This window comes from Euleptes europaea, chromosome 9 (genome assembly GCF_029931775.1).
Source record: "Euleptes europaea isolate rEulEur1 chromosome 9, rEulEur1.hap1, whole genome shotgun sequence".
NCBI classification, from domain to species: Eukaryota; Metazoa; Chordata; class Lepidosauria; order Squamata; family Sphaerodactylidae; genus Euleptes; species Euleptes europaea.
In genome coordinates, this window is record NC_079320.1 from 46,825,546 (window position 1) to 46,848,016 (window position 22,471).

At 41.9% G+C, this 22,471-nt stretch overlaps 1 protein-coding gene across 2 annotated transcripts in view; it reads left to right on the forward strand.

Moving 5' to 3' along the window:
• GUCY1B1 (guanylate cyclase 1 soluble subunit beta 1) overlaps positions 1-22,471 on the forward strand; it is a 54,033-nt gene that overhangs the window by 18,661 nt on the left and 12,901 nt on the right. Inside the window, exons 2-5 of one of the 2 annotated variants that reach the window (XM_056855010.1) lie at positions 6,557-6,657; positions 9,308-9,426; positions 14,061-14,258; positions 21,624-21,854. In XM_056855010.1, the coding sequence (XP_056710988.1) occupies positions 9,334-9,426; positions 14,061-14,258; positions 21,624-21,854 (522 nt within the window). In that variant the 5' untranslated portion in view covers positions 6,557-6,657; positions 9,308-9,333. The remainder of the gene's footprint in view (positions 1-6,556; positions 6,658-9,307; positions 9,427-14,060; positions 14,259-21,623; positions 21,855-22,471) is intronic. The other variant, XM_056855009.1, reaches the window with a different exon arrangement.

Sequence of the window (22,471 nt, forward strand, 5' to 3'; positions counted from 1 at the left end):
AAGCAAAAGTAACCTGCCAAAGGCCAGAAATGACACTTAAGATTAAACTACCAAGCCGTTTTGCTTTTCTGCAAAAGACACGAGGATAAGAGGAAATGGTAAAGAAACAATCAAGTAATAGGGCAGGAGTAGCTTACCTGTTAGGGTGCCAAAGGGCAGAACAATGACAGGGACATCAAAAGACACTTGCCAGAGCAAGTGGTTACCCTGAATGGCATCCCTGGCCCCAGTGCCATCACCCATGTTGCCCTGCTAACCCCACTCACCTTCCCACTGAAGGAGGGAGGGAAAAAGCACAGGCAGCCATGAGATCCACCGTGCTGGACTCTGCTTCTTCCCATCTGGCTTTGCAACAGGCAAGGTGGCTTGGGATGTAGCTGCTCACCCTGCCTGCATTCTGCAGTCCTACCCCTGCGAAAGAGAAAGGCATCCACCAGCTCTATCATGTTCCCTCCCTCTGACTTTGTGGCATCTTGGGGTTCAGTGGCTCGCCTGGCCCACTTTCCCTTTCTTCATCTTGTGAAGACACGAGGGAGACACAGGGGGAAAGCAGAGTTGCCTGCTTTTCCTCCGGCTTCAGGGCTCAGGGTGCACCCAGGCGTCAGTGGGTCTGTGTGTGCCCAAGTGAGGGAGGCATCTCTAGCAGCTGGCCTAGGTTTACAAGCCTGTAAATGAGTGGCAGTATTCAGACTACTAGACTTTCTCTACTGTGAAGGTTTGCAGAAGGGTTAGAATTGCTCATCAAAAGAGTAACAGAGCTTAGCACTTTGAGAGGACATTCATTTGTAGGTCTGCTCAGAGTTCTACTCACATCAAGTGGGGCTTACTCCTGGGATAATGTTCTGAGGATTGCACTGCTAAAGGCCTTTGGATGCTCACAGAGTATAGTTAGCAGGCCGATACAGGCAACCTCCCACCCATCCTCCTCTCCCCCGTGCTTGCTCAATGGAGTGGTGGGGGAAAAATGGAGTGGGAGCTGTCACATTGAGTAACTCTCTACAAATTCCCCCAATTTCTATGGGATTTGCCCATAGTGTTCATCCACAAGTGATGTCACTGCATCACATGATTCTCTCCCTCTGCCTTCTTCACTCCCAAAAGCTCCCACTTATGCCAGGAGCAGAGCTGGAAACCCTATAATGCACATAATTCTTCCACTAAAGGAAACAGATCGGTAAATGCTTGACTTTAGCTAGATTGTGTCCTGTATTAGCATTATACTGTTATTTCCAAATGCAAAAATGTTAATTTTTTGTGAAAATTAAGCAAGGATGTAAATTCAGGACTTTTACAGTTACTGCATATACTGCATATGTTATAACTTGTATTATAATATAGCCCAGAGACATTCTTTTTATGGAAAATCATAAAATAACGTTTCAATTGTTTTTTTTTAATGTGTCTTTGCTTCATTCAGTGTTTGACAATTGCTAACAAACAAAGGAAATATGCAACAACCTCTTGATATGCTTTCTGTACAGGGAGGAAAGCATCAAGCACGTGTTCAACAGGATGAGTCTTTCGAGTAACCGGTTTTATTTTTAACTCCATAGTTACAGTAGCTGTTTGCCCTTATTTTCTGGATGTCACTTTGTAGTTTAGAATACAAATCCCGAGGACGACGTTCTTTCTGGTAAGAGAAATGTAAACACATGAAGAAGGATTTAGAATTATGCCTTTAGGTTTCGTCAAAGAGGCACAATTAATGTCAGGTGTAACAGCTAGTTGAGATCTGCCTGCAGCTTTGGGCTTTGTTTTCTCCAGATTCTGAGGACAACATGGTACAGTACCTGGAACAGAGTGTTCTGTGCTCTTTGTATCATTCTGTTTGGCCTTATGTGAAACTTGTCATGCGTGACACTCTCGCTTCCCAATCCACATGAATAGGTTGTTAAACACTCCTTGAACTTAAAAAAGATTTAATTACTAGGCTAGGTGTTGAGACCTGAAAGTCAGTCTACGCCGAAAGCCAGATCACAGAAAAAAACCGTTCCCAGAGAGTACCAATTTAGAGTGCAGAATTGGGGGCATTACAGGAGGATCCTCCTTAAAGTACTGATCCCAGCTGCTTGTGAAGGAACTCAACAGGTTTATTTTGTCTTATACAACTTGGTCCTAGAGACTAACTGGGGAGTTTAGTGTTGTGTTCACTGACGTTTTGAAACCACCGTTTTTGGAGAATGCTGTGGAGCATTCTGGAGAATTGAGGAAAAATGGATTTTAATCCCTTCAGTGGAAAACTGATTGAAAATCATAAAAAGAAACGTCATTAGCTATTGGGAATTAGGATAGCAGCATGGAGTTGCGACGGGGTTGTACTGCAGGAATGAGTAAAAGAATCAGATGAAGAATTTACTGGAGCTGAAACCGACAGAATTTGGGAAAGGTCACCAGCACCATACCTTCACTGTGAAGGGTCAAAGTGAAGGAGACACCTCTGAAGAAGGCAATATTGGGGCGGATGGAGTCATGCTTTGGTGAAAGCAAATAGCTAGACAGATTACGATGGGGGCAAGGAGGGGGACTGCAGCAGTGTCAGAAGGAGGCAGCAAATGGGAAGCGGCGAGAGTGAGAAAGTCATTATGCAGGTCAAAGATTGAAGATAGTATTCCTTGGATAGACTCCAGACATCAAGACAGGGTTCCAACAAAGAAATGAGAATTAACTTTAGCAGATCACTGGAAATCCTCACCAGCACTCTCCCAGAGCATGTGGCTTTCTGCAATAGCTGTTTCTTTCAACCATGTAGCAACTGGATTAATAATGGTGGGCAACCTAGTTAGGAGGAGCAGTTGGGACAGCAGCAAGCGGTAGTGTATTGTCACTTTTTCTCACTGAGGGCCAAACAATATGTGACGGAGTCCCCAAGTCCAACCTGGGGGTGCTACCACTATTTTAAAGCCTAACGCTGGCCATTTAAAAATACCTCAATGTCATGGGATGAGGCATTCCCCCCACCCCCCGCACCATTTCAAGTGCCAAAAAAGCTGTGGCGAGCATTTTGGCACTTGAAAAGGCACCTGGGGGTGGGTGGGGCACACATGAGTGCCTCATCCTATGGTGTTGCAGGCCTGATAAGGATTGGGCCCTCATAGTATTTTTAAATGGCTAACTCTAGGCTTTAAAATAGCAGTGGCAATCCTGGTTGGACCTGGGCACTCTATCTCATTTAGTTTGGTCCTCTGTCCCAGCTCCCTAATGGTCTCAAATGTGCAAATGTCTTTTGGTGCCATCCAGAGCAGTCACATGGACAGTTTAAGTTGCCTTCTGCTGAGTCAGACGCTTGGTCTATCGAGGTCAGCATTGTCTACTCTGACTGACCGTGTCTCTTCAGAGTCTTGGCAAGGTTGTTCACATCACCTACTATCTGATCCTTTTAACTGGAGATGCCAGGGATTGAACCCGGGATCTTCTCCTCTACCACCGAGCCATAGCCCTTCCCCAAGTCAAAGTGGCTGGTTGTGTGATAGTGCATTTGAGGTGAGTACACTTCTTTGTCCGGGCCTCATGTGCCTCTGGGAAGGGACTAGAAGGATGTGTTTCAGCAAAAAAGCAGAAAGCTGGCCCACCTAGGCTTGGTGGACTCTGTACTGTATGGTCCTAAGCATACTTAGAATACAGTATATCTCTAAATTTACTTAGAAGTAAATCCCAATGAGTTTGTTCATGATGGGTATCCATGTTAGTCTGTCACTAGCAGTAGAAAAGAGTAGGAGTCCAGTAGCACCTTAAAGACTAACACAATTTTTGGCAGGGTATGAGTCTGTAGTAGACATGTTTTGGGTTACTGCCTCAATTAGGTGTTAGCAGTTTAGTCAGAAACAAAACAATCTTAGTTTCAGGATTTTCTGGAGCAATCATATTTGATGTACACTTTCTAATGATAGATGTTTGCTCGACACATGCAATTTTCTTAAGTTCTACTTAGCCACAAATTTATGAAATCTATGATGAGATTTAATAGGTTTCCTAGCCAAAGGGGAAGCATATCTGGAGGTAAACGCATGAATTGACATGTTCCAGTCTTGGAAATTTGCAAGTTACAATCATGACAATTGATATTTTTGCATTTCCACTCTATCACAAATGTTTGCATAAATACAGTGGTGGCTGTTCATGCCGCAGTACTTGTGTATTTTGATTTGTTGGGCAAAAACAACAATGGAGGCAGCTGTAGGAGCCTGCAAATACATCTAGCTTAATGATTAACTGCACTTTTTAAAGTTTGCTTTTTTAACAACAAATACAAGAATGGACAACAAAGGAATGAATTCTGATCCAAGTAAACATGCCTGAAATAATTTATGTAAGCAGCAAAGATATATTTTCCTTACTCAGCACTGTTGTTCTAGGGAAATTGTATTTTCTTAGCACTCATTTTTCAAACCACAACATTTTGTTGCTAGGAAAAATACAGTTAGTTCCCCCCCCCCCCCCAATGCCACAGATTTTTCATACCTTCTAGGAATACGAAAACTTTCAAAGACATCTTCTTAGGAAATAATCCAGAATAAATGGGTACATTTCCTCAGTGGCTGATAAACATCCAAAAAGTTAATTTGCAGATTGGGTCCTTAGGTATAAACATGAGATGATACCAATTGCTGCTGACAAATAATGGCATTTTCATCACAAACTTCATGCCTTCATGTTATTTTCAAGAGGTAGGGGAAGGTGGTCAGAAGAGCTGCATTTATGGCTGGATACTTGTTTAGTGTCACATATTCATGGAAACTGTGAATCTGCTGAACTCATCTCCCATGGTTCCATATTTTCATGGATATTCTTCCCTGGCTTCTTCAATGATTTTGGTTTTAAAATAATGTCACGGATATCCTTGCAACCTTTATCTCTCTGTGTTCTCCCTTATATATATGATCAGAGTTTCATCATATGTGGGATTTATCCTGTAGATACATGAACCCAGTGAGTTCACAGTGGAGTTCTTGATTGCCTTCATCTTCTTTCAGCAGTCCCCTGTATCCCCCCCCCCCAAAAAAAAGCTAATCCTGAAGGATGGGGCATCCTGGGGAAGAATGTGGGGTGTGGAAGGGGTAATCGGTAGAAATTTCCCTACTCTTTCAGGAGCTTGTTTGTGATTTCTTCCTAGCAAGTAGTGAGGGTACATGATGTTATTGCACTCTTGGAAGAATGAGTAATGGTGAATAAGTTTAATCTATAAAGAACGTTTCAGCGGGTAGCTGTGTTGGTCTGCAGCAGAACAGTTGGATTTGAGTCTGGTAGCACTGTAGAGACCAACAAGAGTTTCAAGGTGTAAGCTTTTGACAGTCAAAGCTCCCTTCGTCAGATTGATCTCTTTAAAATCTGCTCCAATATCTTCCCTGGGACAGATGTCAGACTGACTGGCATGTGGTTTTCTGTGTCCTCCCTCCTCCCTTTTTTGATGATTGGGATAACATTCTCTCTTCTCCAGTCTTGTGGTACATCTCCCGTCCTTCAAGAGATCTTGAAGATGATGGACTAAGGCTCTGCAAGCTGTCTAGAAAGTTCTTCAGTCACTCTTGGGTGCATACTATCTGGCCCATGGTATTTGTACTCATCCAATGCAGCCAGGCGCTTCTCAACAACCTTTCTGTCCATGTCAACCATCAGCTTGGATGCTGTGCCTTGCCTGCTACCATCTGTAGATAAGCATGTTCTCTTCTTCAGGAAAAAAAAACTGAGGCAAAATAGACACCAAGCCTTTTTGCTTTCTATCTGTCCTCTGTAAGAGTTTCTGCATTTTCATCCAACATTAGACCTATCACCTCTTTTGCCTTGCATTTGCTCTTCGCATATCTGAAGAAGCTTTTCTTGCTGTAGTGAGACTCCCTGGCCAGCCTCAGCTCACTGTGAGCTTTGGCCTCTCTGATGGCTGACCTACAGTGCCTAGCCACCTGCAGATACTCTTGTTTAGAGGTATGTCTTTCCCTCTACTTCCTTTTTCTTCCTTAGCTCATCATGGAGTTCTCTTTTCATCTACATTGGCTTATTGGATCCCCTACCATGTTTCTGTCTTGTTGGAATGGTGATGGCTTGAGCTTGCAAGAGCTCTTGTTTAGAAGAGCCCACCCTTCACTTGCTATTTTCCCTTCCAGCAGTCCTACCCATGGAATGACTCTCAGCACACCTCTGAGTTCATTCAAGTCCGCCCTACTAAAATATAACATGCACATCTGGTTACGAACTTCCTTGGTCCCCCACAGCAAAAGGAATTCTAAGAAAACATAGTCCCGTCCCCCTAATATTATATAATATATAATTTACAGTGTGGTCTATTAGTTAAAAGTGTCAGACTAGTATTCAGAAGACCCAGGTTTGAATCCCCACTTGTGCCATGGAAACTCGCTGGGTGACCTCGGCCCAGTCACACTCTCTGAGCCTAACCTGCCTCACAGGGTTGTTGTTAGGGTAAAATGGAGGAGAGGAGAATGATGTAAGCCACTTTGGGTCCCTAGTGGGGAGAAAGGCAGGGTGTGGATGAATTAATTAAATAAATATTATCATATATTTTAAATGATATATAAGTTAATTTTGTCTTGCATTTTCCTTTCAGAAAGGAGGCACAGCTGGATGAAGAAGGGCAGTTCCTAGTCAGAATCATTTATGATGATTCCAAAACATATGATTTGGTTGCTGCGGCAAGCAAAGTCCTTAGTGAGTAAATACTTCTTTCCTTCAGCAGTAAAAGCCACTTGTTGAAAAACTGAAGTTCAGACAGTTGGGCCAGTACTTCTCTTGATTTACGATGGTTAGTGGATTAAGATGTAGAAAGAAACACATTAATGAGGCAAAGGCAGGTATTTAAGTCTTTCCTGGTGGAGCTATCGTTCTGTGGAAGAATCCTGGGAATATTGATTTTCATTTTTAAAAACAAGGCCAGCCAAAGTTAAGCATGATTCTCTCCTGCTGAGATCACTGGGATATAGAACCACATTTTTGGTGGATTGGCTTAAAGCAACAAAGACAAGTTTTCAGATATTTGAACAATGCTGGTGCTGTACTAATAGGTCCCTTTTTACATTCAAAGAAAGGAAAAAATACCCACTGGAAAATCTTGGAAGGCATAGGATGAGGATGGGTTTTGGAGGACTTCCCACACTTAAAGTGTTTCGCCTCAGTCACCAGAATAGCTCTTTTCTCATTCTTGTGAGTATGAGAGTAGAAAAAGCAAATATGAAGTTTACTATGCAATACAATCCTATGAACATTTACTTAGAAGTAAGTTCCACTTTGTTCAATGTGGTTTATTCACAGGTATGTGTACATAAGACTGCAGTGTTTGCTATACAGCTGGTTATAAAATTTGGGTATTTTGAGAACAGAGTGATGGGGGATTCGGTAGAGAGTTTGCTTTACTTTGTTTTTTAAAGTGCTGAATGCCTAAAAGTAGGGCTGTCAAAAAAAAAATTCGGTACAGTTCGGATTCGGCCGAATTTGACCCTTGTGGGTTCGGTACGTGCCGAAGTCCGAACTCCCCCGCTTCGGATCCCCGGTAATTCGGGGGGATCAGGAGTTCGGGGGAAAATTCGGCCCCCGCGCACCTTCAGAGGGATTCCCTGAAGGCGCGCGGGGGCCCTTTAAACTGATCTGAGCCTCTCAGCTGGGAGGCACAGATCAGTTTAAAGGACAGCCCGCCCCCCTTCAGCGGGCTCCGCTGGAGAGGCTCGGGCTGTCATTTAAACTGATCTGCGCCTCCCGCCCGGAAGGCGCACATCAGTTTAAAGGGCAGCCCGCACCTTTCAGCGGACTTCGCTGGAGAGGCGCGGGCTGCCCTTTAAACTGACGTGTGCCTCCCGGCAGCCCGCGGCAGCTGGGAGGCTCAGATCAGTTTAAAGGGCAGCCCGCGCCTTTCAGCGGGCTCCCCTGAAGGGGGGCCGAATTTGCCGGATTTATTCGCGAACTCCCGAACTCGCTGAATTCGGCCCCCCCGGTTGCCCACCAGTTTTGAGTTCGGATCCGTCCGAACAGAAAATCACCAAATCAGGGTAAATTCGGTTGATTTTCAGTTCGGACCGAACCGAATTGACAGCCCTACCTAAAAGCTTCTGCTGAGAAAAAAATTATATAATTATGAGCAACAACATACAAGATCACAAACAAAATTTTATAAAACATACATCAGTTAAATTAAAAATAAATATCAAGCTTGGGGTCAAACTTGGGGAGCTTGGACGGTAGGTTCTGCTCCATGTGAACCTCTCAAGTGATAGGGGAACTACAGGACAATAACGGAAATAAAAGTATTGCATAGCCTTCTATAGAGTAAAGATGTGGGATTTTCTTGGGCAACGACATGGAATCTGTTGGATGGACTTGACTAGTTTATTCCAAATTAATAATGGAGGTTAAATAATTTACATATTCATATCTAGTACACCATCTCCAGGAGCTTTGGGGACAGGTCAAGGGGTGGAAGTGATGTTGTGCTACGTGTTGACATCACATCTAGGTGAATAACTGGATGTGACCTCAGCACGTCATCCACCGCTATGGAAACTCTGTGGTAATACAAGGTGTTTTTTTTTTCCTCCAGATGTGATGTTGGTATGTAGTGCGATGTCATTCCCACCCCCAATGTTCTCCTGCCAGCCCCAGAATAGGGAGGACCCTGAAGCAGGAGAATACCCACCCCAAACAGGCAAAAATTGGGGGTCAATAGTTGGGTATTTGGAACAGGATCTTTTAAAAGGGAAGATTGTGGGAGGATAACATATTATGTACGTGGCATTTTAAATGATTGTGTTAAATAGATAAACTACTTTGTGAACTTACAAGACTTTGAAGAGTCTGGAGTTTACAGTGGTTTTTCTGATTCCTTGGAAACCGGCTGTCATCTCCTTCCTACCCATTTTTAGAAGAAGAACTTGTAAGGCAGTTTTATTTTGAAGAGATTTCCATTCTGAGGAACTATTTGGTTATTGTGTATTGCTTGTTTTATACTGAAACTCTTGTGATATATATGGTGTTTACAACTGTAGTCATTTTGAGTTTTGCTGTTATTGTTTTATGTATATTATAAACCATTTTGAGTTGACATTTACGTGGAAAAGCAGGTTAGAAAGGTTTTAAAGAAATAAATACTTTCTGTGTTCCTCGTAGCCACTCTTGGACAAGGTAACTGAGCAAAACAATAGGCTATGTGAACCTGAGGCCTTATTTGTCATTCCGCCCCCCACCCCCTTTCCCAGTGTTGCCTCGACCTCATTGGAAAGTATCACTTGTGAATTGCTGGCTCAGCAGGGGAGAAAGGCCTGGATGTTTTCAGATAATTTAACTTTTTTGTGTGGTTTTCTGTTTCATGTAGACCTTAATGCTGGAGAAATCCTTCAGATGTTTGGAAAGATGTTTTTTGTATTTTGCCAAGAATCGGGTTATGACACCATCTTGCGCGTCTTGGGTTCAAATGTCAGAGAATTTTTGCAGGTGAGTAAGTAATCTACAGCAAATCTTGACTAAGCAGTCTCACTGTAATTTTAATATGGAGGATTAATAAATCAATACAATGCCCTGGGAGGAGCCATGGCTCAATCTCCTTTGCATGCAAAAGGTCCAGTCCCTGATACCTCCTGTGAAAAGAATCAGGTAGTAGGTAAAGTGAAAAACCATTGCTTGATATCCAGGAAAGTCTCTGCCAGACTGATACTGATAGAACTGTGCTCTGACTCAACCTAAGGAAGTTTCATTGGGCGAAAACGCATGTTCGCTTTAGCCTCCTTTATTCCCTGTTTCAGCCAGGATTCAGCCAGGATCGAACGCACATTCGGCAAAACGCATGCGTTCGATCCTGGCTGAATTCTGGCAGAAACAGGGAATAAAGGAGGCTAAAGCGACCATGCGTTTTCGCCCATTGTGTCCATGCTTGTTCACAGCCAAGTCTAGTGGGATTTACACTTGACTAAATATGCATGGGATTATATTTTAAGAAACCTCTGGTTCTTGTACTCAGAAGCAGAAATGTCTGGTTTATGGCTGTCCTGTTAGAGAGCAATTGCATGTGTTAAACCTATGGCTTTCACAGGAATAAGGACACATAACTGGGTGTATTTCACTTTAGATTCCATTTAAACAGGTTTCATTGTCCTTTATATTAATGCATCTGAGGGTTCGGTTGAGACCATAGCTCAGTAGGAGAGTACATACTAACATGCAAAAAGTTCCAAGTTTGATCCCAGATATCTGGAATATGGCACATATGGGACCTGGAAAGCAGCTGCCAGTCAAAGAAGACAATAAAATAAATACAATAAAAACAAACTTGTGTTCTAATTATCCCCAAATGTATTGTTTTATACTGTACATATTTTACCAGTTTATTTATGAGGTTAATTTGTTCAAAGGCTCTGAGCTGGATGGAGTCCTCACTTCTTGGGTTGCATGAAAATATAAAAGATTTAAAAGTTCCAATTGATGTAGTCAGATTATTATCTACAGTTGAGTTGAACATACTTTTTTTAAAAAATGGGAAGATAAGCACACCTTTGCTTATTAAGTTTGAAACATGATGGGAAGAAGTTTATTTAAAGGATAAATGAACAAGGAAACCTCTCTTGAAGGCAAAACAAAAAGAATCAAGTATAATTAGTCATCTTAAATGATGTAATTCTTCTTTTCTCCAAAATGTGCGGCTATAAAAGTGAGTGTCACTACAAAGGAGCATATGAAAGAAAGGTAGCTTGGAGCTAAATGCAATTGGGGAAATCCCAAGGGTGTTTTTATGTGAAATCACCAAAAGAAAATCAATCAAACACAAAGTGGTGGTTAATCTAAGATACTTTAGGGAGTAGATTATTTCTCTTCTCTTATTTTGAAAATAGCACAGTATACATTCTTTTGCATTTCGTAGTGCTTAAAATAGTTTTATATGGAACAGGGCCATATGTATGCCAAGCAACCTAGCTTTAAGTTTTAAAGCTACACACATCCTAAACCCAGCTAGTAAGGAAATAAATTGGAACACCTTCTGAATATTTTTCCCTCCAGGTTTGGTAGCAACTCTGTAGTTCTGTAAAGGCATCAGGAAAATGGGTTCTGCTTGGATGCATACTTCTATTGCTTTTAGTAAAACTACACAGGAGAGATTATGTTTTTGTTCTTTTGCGTGGGGAGGAAAGTATTTATCCAGCTTTTTTTCTAATAGCTGCTAATAAAAACAAGAATTTATATTCTTTCTATTGGCTTTTTAAGCCACAGTAAACCCTGTTTGTGCAATGAATACTGTCCTACTTCCCAAGGGGAATATGCCTTGGTTGTCATTCTTTTACCAGATTTTCCATTCAGGTGGATGCTAATCCCTCCTGTGGGAGATAGTTTTAGGAAGCAAGACAGTGGTTTAAATTCAGGATTGACTAATAATCTGGCTATATGAGGGCCATATCTGAAACTGCCCTGAAGGACTTTACAACAAACCCAGCGGCAGGTGATTAAGTGAGGTGAAGGGTAGTAAAGGATTGTTTGGATCCTTTCCTCACTGGTTTCAGGCCTAGTTATGAGACTGACACAGCCTTGGTTGCCCTTTGCCAGGAGATGGACAGAGGGAGCATGACACTGTTGATTCTCCTGGACCTCTCAGCAGCTTTCAGTACAATTGATCATGGTGACCTCTTTGATCACCTTTCTGGACTGGGATTGGGAGGCGCCATTTTGCGGTGGTCTCTGTCCTACATGGGTTTCAGAAGGTGGTGCTGGGGTCCTGCTGCTCACCTCCTTGGCCTTTGGGGTCCTGCAAGGCGCATCTTGTCCCCTTTGCTTTTCATCATCTACATGAAACCACTGGGTGAGGTCATCTGAAGATTTGGACTAGATTTTCACCAATATGCAGTTGACACTCAGCTCGATCTAGCTCTTCTGGCCAATCCCAGGTAGGCTGTAGAAGCCCTGAATCAGTACCTGGAGGCAGTTTTGGAGTGGATACAGGGTAATAAACTAAAGTGGAGGCTGAGAAGGAGGGTGTGGAAGGAGCAGAGGTTGAGGCAAAGGGGAGGATTGAGGAGGTACAGGAGGGAGAGAAATACAAGTTGCAAGAGAAAACAACAAACAGAGGAAAGTTGGAAAATAATAAGTGGTCAAGACACAGGAGAAAGTGCCCAATTTGAGACTGAGACCAAAGGGTTTGGACTAGAGGAAGCTGTGAAAGGTTCTCCTTGGGAGGCAACAGGAGACCACATAATGAAAGAAGACTCTCTTTGGCTGTACTTACCTGGTGAAGGTCCTGATGTTCCTCAGTGATGAAACTCGCAAGAAGTGAGCTCATGAGATGTATCACACAGCTGTTTGGATTCTAGAATAAATAATACAGGTCATAACAACTTTAACAATATTGTTAAGTAACAGATGTTTACCTGGGCATCCTGTGCATACTAGAACCACCACATTATGTTTTTAATCTGTTATCTGTCTTGGTGGCCCTGATGAGGGCAGAAAGGTGGACTACACAGTTTATAAATGTACAAATAAATGATAAAAGGCTATCTGAGTGGAAGGGTCCGTTTATCTGCCATGTACTTTCCTCTGCTGCTGCCACCCCTGCACATCTACCATTAAGGTAAATGTTGGGTACCTTCAGTGGGGGTGGTCTGTTACTACTGTCCACACTACCACATAATCAGCCAATGACATTCTTATGCTCAGAGTTATACCCAAGGCATTTTGCCTTGTAGTGACATTAGCATCTCTTGCTATCTCAGCTGTTTTGTGACTCCATTCTCTGTTCTCCTTGCTTGTTACAAGTTCTTTTTTTAATATTATTTATGTTCTGCATTTCCGTACTATGGAAATCCAGCATAAAAAGGATCTCAGGAGGTTTCCCATCCAGGCCAGACCCAGACCTGGGTAAAATTGCTTTATCATGCGTTTTCCAACCATACCCTGGGTTATGCAAGGGATTAGCATGTTGGTTGCTGATAATTGTTGCTCAGTCAAAATATAAATGTCTTAAGAGTATATAATGCTTAAATTTCTTGAAATAGTTTGCTATTTATATACTTTATAATCATGTTAGAATTCTAGGAGGTAGGCAATCAATTAATCAATTGAAATATTTAGAATTTGAAATATCTAAGTAACTAGAAAGATCTTCTCAGAAGCTAAGCAGGGTCAGCCCTGGTTAGTATTTGGATGGGAGACCACCAAGGAATACCAGGGTTGCTGTGCAGAGGAAGGCACTGGCAAACCACCTCTGTTAGTCTCTTGCCATGAAAACCCCAAAAGGGGTCGCCATAAGTCGGCTGCGACTTGACGGCACTTTACACACACACAGAAAGATCTTAAAGGTGTTCTAGGCCACAGTATATAAACTGAAATTTGGATAAATCTGTTACTTTAAAAATAATAATAATATAGTTTTGCTAAGGCTCGGAAGATACAATTTGTTTTATCTTGCCTTTCCCCCTATCCCTCCTCTTCTTTTCTGTACCCCTAAGTTTTGTAACAAAAAAGTTTTTTAAAAATCAAAATATAAATATCAAGCAATAAATATATAAATGTCAACCAAGCAAAGGATGACACTATAGGCTGACTACAGTCTAAGAAATTAATTTACAAGGCACTCATTTCCTCCGGGGACCTCCCAAGAGAAGAGGCAGCTGTTGACATTTCTCCTCACTAACAGGAGACAAAGTTCAAGCTGTTTCCAAAGCTTTAAGGATCCTCAGATGTTAAGTGAGGGGGCATGATACAGCTTGCACATTCAAAACATCTTCATTCCTTGGTATGCTTTTAAAGAGATACCCAAACAATTACTGAAAAAAATAACAGTGTAGCATTAGAGAATGCAGAAGAAATAGAGAGGAAAAATATAGCAAAGTTGTATTTGGTATGATTCCCCCCCCCCCCACATTAAGTAAATGTAAAGCGGCTATGTGTGAAAGAATGAATTGGCAGTCAAAATTAGTTTCTTTTTTTCTAAATTCAGATTTAATAATGTTAACAGTTTTAGACAGCTGGGCTGCACCTATTCATACCAAAGGGAACCAAACCTTACAGATCTTCAAACAGACATAGGTTCTTTAATGGAAATATTAGAAAGTTAGATTCTAATGTTGCACTTAATCTTCTTGCAGAACCTTGATGCTCTGCATGACCACCTTGCTACGATATACCCAGGTATGCGTGCCCCTTCCTTTAGGTGCACTGATGCAGAAAAAGGGAAGGGTCTCATTCTACATTACTATTCAGAAAGAGAAGGCCTCCAAGACATTGTAATTGGAATAATCAAAACAGTTGCTCAGCAAATCCATGGCACTGAAATCGACATGAAGGTAAGTTGTAGTGCAACCTCATCCAAGTTTGACATGTGTCAAATGTGTGACATCATATTTTAATACCATTTTCCCCATTAGGATTCGGGGAGGGGGGTTACGTGACATCCTTAAGGTATTGTTTTTCCCTTAGTCACACAAGAGCTCTATGATGTCTCGTGCCTGTTGTTCTTTTACTATAGCAAAAATCTTAGAGTTTGCCAGTGTTACATCAGTATAATTATTTATTCAAGAGGAACTCTAGCTGTATTTTGTTGTAGTGATTTGCAGTTCAGTGTGGTATTTTTCTTGTTTGCTCCTTTCCCCTGAATATCCATAGCATGACAACTGGGAACTTATCAACCAGGATCCCACTGGCCACCATTTTGAAAAGCAGAATTCCTTAAATTCGAAAAATATCCCAGAATGGCTTCAGGTTAATTTAGATTACAGTTGGGATTTTAAAAAATGCAATTAGGACCTCAGCATATAAATTAGCATGATAATTTATTGCAAATACCACAAATAGTACAATAGTTCCCTGCTTTTCTTATCATGGATGTGTTCTAGAAGAATCTACTGTATCACATGGAAATGTTGTGTTTGACATATTTGATTATGATTGAAGAATGCTATCTATTCTCCTCTCTGCTCCTTTGAAGTGCTGATTGTGCTAATACAAGTTGTGCGTATGTTAGAGTTGTTGAAAGAAAGAAAAGTTCAAATGAAGTGCTTCCTAAGCCTTTCCTTCTCATCCACCATTTTCTTATTATTTGTTTATTTATTTGTAACACCTTTAACCTAAATTTTCTTACAGGGACTCATATTGCCTCATACATATTCATGCCTGATTCGTTATTGGTTTGCTTCTTCGTAAAATGTGGTGCCAGTGCAGAAAGTAATGAGGGAAGGAGCACATATCTGAAATTTCAGTGATTCCTAACAGATTAGTGCTTTTAAGATAATGCTGTCTGTGGTAACACTAAATCATAGTGTATCATGAACGAGAGAGGTCAAGTGGAAGGCACGATATGCCAAAGCATAGGAATTAGAAGGATCTATCACACCCAAACCTTCCATAATAGAAGGATCATATATCACAGGAGTCAACCTAGGATTACATCAAATTATAGCATGTCACAAATGCACAGGTTATGTAGCAGTCACGATATGCTTAGTATCTCGGGCCATTAACGCATGGGCAAGCTGTCACAGGTTAATCTCTCTCTCATCTCACACTATTTTAATCTGGGATCGTAAAAGTAAACGCACGCCCGTCTCCCATCCCACACTATGTGCACCACCCGATGCTCCATGCGTTTGGGACATGGGATAACGTGGGATATTTGGGGAATGCTCTGTCGCTACTGACGTCATTACATCACAGTCATGTGACTGTGCATGCTTGGCATCTTCCTTTTTTTTCTTCTCCCCCCTAGAATGATATGCCGGTATACCAATGCAACTCACTTCAGGACGTTAGTTTTCTCCTGCCCTCTTGCTCTGCAGCAAAAAGCAGAGCTCTCCGGCCCGCAGCTCCGCCGTCTCCATTTTTAAGGCTCGGGGCAGGCACGGCTAGAGTGGGGAACGCTGAGTCCGTGCGTGTGACCACGGGACAGCGTACGTGTGACCACTGGAAAACCGCTACATTAGGGGGGGGGAAAGCAGACCAAACGGCCTCGGGCTCTTGTATCTTGTACTATTAAAAAGGTAAAAAAAAGCTAGCCAGTCTGATCGTGAGGTAATTTATTACTCAGCAATATTTGAAAGGAAAATAAGACAAAGAGAAGAAAAATGGAACTATCTGTTAAAAACATTTGCAGAATATAACAGTCCTGGTTATCTTGTCTCAAAAAGCTGTGTTTCTCTTGTTGGTGGCATTTAGTCCTTCACACCCTTGACAAAGGAGTATTTTGTTACTATCTGTAACATCTTCCCCCATATTTCATGGAACATTATGAAATAGTTCCAAGCTCAGAAAGAAATTTTACATAGAAATGTGGTACTGCAGAAAATAGTTTAAAAAAATCAAAACTACACCTCTGCAATTCACCTGGAAATCATGACCTAATGGGATGTGACCATGGGATTTCAGGTGGACATTCAGTGGTTTTAGGTCCCAAGCATTGTTCCTTTGCTAATAGTAGCCTTATAGCAACCCATTTCAGTTTGGGACTGCTGGGCGGGGGGGGGGGGGAGCTTCCACCTCCCCTGTTGCTCTGAATGAAAATAGCCTTGTGGTGGCCCCACCTGAGAAAAAAATAGGCAAAATGTGTCTGTAAGTTTTCCCCAAAGGGGGTAAATAGTATCCATGCAGGGTCATTTAAGTTTGGGAGAGTGAAAGTGATGTGAAAGCAATTAACCCCTCTCCCATACTGTGGTCCTGAGGTGATTCAGAGTCCAGCATGGCTGCTTTTGATCAAGAAAAAACAAAAACACTTAGGATCACTGACCCTGAAGCTCCTAGATCATTTAGGTCCCCAGTCACATTTTGTTCCAAGCAGAATGAAGAAAAGCAGCTGCAGCAATGGGTGACAAGTAAAAGGATAGACTGACTGGGCCAAAGAACTTGAGAGCCATCCTGGTTGAATAGAGGCTCAGTCTATTTGCCTCTCTGGACATTGCTTTCTGTACTTAATGAGAACACTGACCTCTCTTCAAAGCACCACCATTTAACCCAAGCAAGCACAGGTTTGATGATATCTGCATAGAGAGTGGGGCAGCAGTGAAAAAAGCAAACTGCATAGAGAGTGGGGTGTTATTAGGAAAGGAACTGAAAATAAAATAGCCAATACAGTAATGGCCCTGTATAGATCTGTGGTGAGACCTCATTTGTTACTCTATGTGCAGGTCTGGTCACTGAATCTCAAAAAATATATTGAAGAACTATAAAAAGTACAGAAGATGGCAACCAAGATGACTAAGGGGTTCGAGCATCTTCCCTAGAAGAAAAGGCTAGACTCTGGGGACTTTTCAGTTTAGAAAAAAGATGACTGAAGAGGGGACATAATAGAAATGTATAAAATTATGCATAGGTTGGAAAAAAAAAATTCTCCCTCTCCCATAATACTAGCACTCAGGGATACCCAGTGAAATTGATGGGCAATAGATCCAGGGCTGACAAAAGGAAATACTTCTTTATTCTATGAGTAATTAAATTCTGGCCTGACCTGGATGGCCCAGGCTAGCCTGATCTCGTCAGGTCTCAAAAGTCTAAGCAGGGTCAGCCCTGATTAGTATTTGGATGGGAGACCACCAAGGAATACCAGGGTTGCTATGCAGAGGAAGGCACTGGCAAACCACCTCTGTTAGTTTCTTGCCATGAAAACCCCCCAAAAGGGGTCGCCATAAGTCGGCTGCGACTTGAAGGCACTTTACACACACAATTAAATTCTAGAATTCACTGCCAATGGATGTGGCGATAGCACAAGCATGCATGGGTTTAAATAGGGGGTTGGACAGCTTCATGGAGGATAGGTCCATCTGTGGCCACTAGCCGTGGTGACTAAAAAGAACCTCCATATTCAGAGGCAGAACCTCTAAATCCCAGTGCTAGGAGGCAGCATCAGGGGAAGGTTTTGGCCTCTGGGCCATTTGCTGGCCCTCAAGCATACCTAGTTGGCTGCTGTGTTAAACAGGTTGCTGGACCAGAAGGGCTGCTGTCCTGATCATATATTCTTATCAGTAAAAACATAATGTATCCATTTACCTCAACTCAGCTTTCCCATAAACATTAGATTTACCAAAATGGCATAGTAGTTTTACTGTGCTGCACAGTATTGTTTTATCAAAGGACATCCATTGCAGTGAAGCTTTTCATTAGTATTCTGCGTTTTTTAAAAAGCTACCATTGATCTAAACTACGGTAATTGCACAGTGAGCTAAATTTAGCTCAAGAGCTTTGTTCCCATTGTACAAGCCAGAGGCATAAAGTCCTTTGCAATCTAATTGGTATTCCTGTACTTTTAACCTATAAAATTCCTCTGCCTGCCTTCACTATGACCACAGTTTCATATATGATGTTTTTCCCCCAAGCTTGCACACACATCCTGTGCTGCAGAATTAAAGACTTTTACCTCCTTCTCCTGTGTGCTGTTCATTGACAGCAAATGGTTACATGCTACCCTTGCAAAAGACGGAGTTTGAGACATGTAACCCTCATAGCTTGAATTTTGAGCGGGCAAACTTATATTTGACCAAAAGAATGTGGCGGGAAAAGATGGTAAAAGGACTCCTGTTTATCAAAGCAAAATCCTAAACTGGATTTCCTGTTAAGTAGTATGAAGCCATTTTCAAAATTGGCTTGTCTTTCTTATTGATGTGACCTTTCCTGTAGCCAAGCAGAAGCAAAAGCAGAAAACCCATCTGGCTTCAAATCACAGGAGGGAGAATCAGCTAGGAGTCTGTTTCAAACCTGAAGGGTGATTTGTCTTGATTTTAACTGCTGTTACCATGGTGAAGGGGTTTGTAGACATGATAGGTTGACGTCACTTGCTCACTAGGCCCATGAGGGGGAGGATAATAATCCAACTTTATTCCCGGCTGTGTTGCTTCTGCTGATGCTCTTTCATTTACTAGACTAATCCTGTGGTCCTGCCGCATGCCAGCAGCACATGAAGCTGGCATAGCTTAGAGCCTACGCTGTCCCAAAGGAAGAAAGCAATATACTTTTTAAGGAACAGAGAACATAGCAATACCACTGGAGTCCATGGCATTACTGAAGTCAACCATCAATCATGCAGCGGCAGGCCAACAACACATCAAGAACCAATCTATACACTACATTCCCAGCTTGTATCTGCAGTGTCACCATGCCCCAGCACACACACAAAAGGTAGCAAGGGAGACACAAACCAGGTGCCTTTAATTGTGTGAAGCACTATAGTGAACCCAGAAAGAGCCTTGTGGACAGGAGTCCAAGACCTCTTGTGCCAGACACGAGTGCTGATAGCAACTCTTTTGGTAAGGGGGCACATGGGGAAGGACAGACATACAATCCAGGCGTCTCAGCTCACTACTTTCTACTGCCTTTTACATGCAGCTCGTGTTTTTTGTACTGATTCAGAGCAGGTTGAAGACACAACTTCCACAGCTCTGTTGGAAGACTCCAGGGAAAATACATGGCCTCCCCAGACACATGTTTCAGTTGCACTGAGGAGTAAAGCCACATTACTCTCTAGCACCTGATAGAGCATCTGGAATATTAAAAAAAGAAGAAAGAGCAATTACAATGAACCAGAGCAATTACAATGAACCAATGCCCTGGTTGGCCACTGTCAAACTTTGAGGCAAGTCATCTCCCTCCCTTGCTTACCTGCTTTTTCCTTGCATACCCCATTAGAGGTTCCTTTCTTGTGGCTGTATCCTAAGATGAAGTATCTGCAAGATTCTGAGCAGACCATATGCTTTTCCTATGTTCATTGCGGGCCTTAGTTCTTTGGGCAAAATGCCCTTTCTCTGGCATTTCCATCACCAAACCCGTTCCCATTTGGCTGCTGCAAGAATGAGGCCAGAATGATACAGCCACATACTGCATCCCCTGCTATCTGAGATATGGGTGGCTGCCTAGGGCTTATATACTGCTGATTGTGTTCTGAAATTGGTTGCAGAATTAAATGGACTCCTTTGCTCAGTTGGCTCCATGAAGGTGAAATAGGAGGTGGGAGCAGTTCAATGGAAATATTCTGATTTACTAGTGTAAATCACTCTTTTGCTTGCATGACATTACACTGCCATCAGCGTTGGAACTAAGAGTAGATTGAACAGAGTGGAAATGTTTTCATCTGAGCTTTGGCTCCAGGGCTTCTTTATTTCTCAGTTTTATGACATGTTCCTTTGGTCTTCTAGTTTATCACACTGCCATCAGCGGTGGGACTAAGATCTGAAGGAGGTTAGGTTCCTGACTAGTTTCCCTGGTGCCATTCAGTCCTGGCAAGGAGATGTGCGCTAGTACAACTTCTGTGCCAGTAATACCACCTCTGTGGTAACTTACATCAGTGGAGATAATATTGTTTTTGTGCTGATTCAGAGTAGATTGAAAAGAGAGGAAATGTTTTCATCTGAGCTTTGGCTCATGGGCTTCTTTATTTCTCAGTTTTATGACATATTCCTTTGCTTTTCTAGTTTATCACACTCACCTTCCTGTGTGGGGTCTGATATCTATTTTAATAACATCAGGGCTGTCAACAATGGTTGCAGTTAATTTTGTGCTGTTATTGACTTGTACTGACTTGTACTGAATGCCATGAACATACATTACTTAAATTATTGTCTTAATTAAACAACAACAAACCATGGGCAATACTGATTCGTCGGTGAATTTTGAAACAGATTTGTTAGTTAATTTCTAGGAGCCCTAGCCTGCTGTTTGCATTCACAGCAACAATACATTTACCATAGCAATATGAACAATACTGGTTGGGATCAAAATAATCTGTTTGCCCAAGAGGAGGAACTTCTAGTGCATGATGGCAATCGCTGTTTTTCTGCTGCCAGTATCTACAGTTCCTTGCAGTCCACAAAATAGCTGTTCCAAAGAGTCAGATCCTATGGTGTTGCATAGTCAGCTGCAGCCAGGATGGAAATAAATGAATGCCAAAGTATTTACTCTTGCGCAAGTGGATGAGTGGATAAATGGTGTGGAGTTGTTTTTATTTGCTATGGGTTTATTTTTCACCATCCTATCTACACCCATAAATTGCATTTTATTGAGAATATTGGTAAGTGTTTTTCTACATGCTCAACTGTGAGAATCATTCCCCCAATCATTCTTCTTTATTGTGTACATGATAAAGTGGCATCATTGGTGACAATGAATTATGTGTTGAGTTTCTGTTGAATTACGTGATTGCATTCAATCTCACACCTTGGTTCTGCAACGTATTGAGAAAGGGTCAGTAAAATAAATGACCACAGATTACCTCAAGAGGTAAGAATTGCATTATTGGGATTAGTGATGGGAAAAAGAGTCCATGGGGTGCAGTAATGTGTCATATCGGACTAGAGTGACATAGGAGTCCAATTCCCACTCGGCCATGAAGCTTACTAGATGACAATACCCAGTCACCCTTACTCTTTCAGCCTAACCTACTTCATAGGGTGATTGTGAAGATAACACAGAGTTGAGGGGGACCAGCACCTTACTTTGGAGAAAGCAAGGAATAGCAGACAGAAAATGACATCACAACATCAGGGTATCTGGGCAGGCCTAGCACTGTGCAGGGACTTGGCAATTCAGACTCAATTCAGTCTGATGCTGGATTTCAAATCCAGTGCCAAAACGTGTAAGTAACTGTGACAATCTTTGTTTCCAAAAATAAAATAACTACTGTAATGTGAATGATGGAGGCTAAAAATCATTGGCTGTCTTTTCCTTATTGTGTGTAGGTTGTTCAACAAAGAAATGAAGAATGTGATCACATTCAGTTTTTAATTGAAGAGAAGGACTCTAAAGAAGAGGATTTTTATGAAGACCTGGACAGATTTGAAGAGAACGGTACCCAAGAGTCTCGCATCAGTCCTTACACTTTTTGCAAGGCTTTCCCCTTCCATATTATATTTGATAGAGATCTTGTTGTCACCCAGTGTGGCAATGCAATATATAGAGTCCTTCCACAGGTGAGATGCAGTTTTTATTTGCCTCCCTTCCTTCTACTCAAGTGTGGCTTTTTTACTCTGGTTGTAAAATACGTTCTGCAAAAGTTCACAAGAACGCCTTTTATATCCTTTCACATAATGTTTGTGGTAAATATAAAGAATTACTCTTTTAGGAGACTTTCCCCCGCACTCTCAATGAAGACAGAAGAAACAAAATATGAGTTAAACTAGGCTTTTCTTTATGATTGATGTAAACAAAAAAGGTAAATTCATACTCAACCCTGGCTCAAAATTTAGCCCAGAGTTTCAGTCATGCCTTAGATTTCCATGCCAGCATACCAACCCGGGCCAAGAGATGCCAAGTCTAATCCCCCCTGCCCTCACGCGACATGGGTTCAGCTGGCCTCTCCATTCAATAAAGGATCAGGTTTAATTAATTTTAACCAGTCCCTGATAACTCAATATGGAGCAGGCAAAACAACAAAAACCCCATCACTGCTAATTTGATGTCAGTACACACACACACACAAATTCTGCTTGAACTTATAGAGACCAACTAATCCCAAGCTGCATGGTAATAGGCAGGCCAGGCAAAAAGACTACAAGTAAGAGGTAGAACCAGCCTTATATAGTCACAG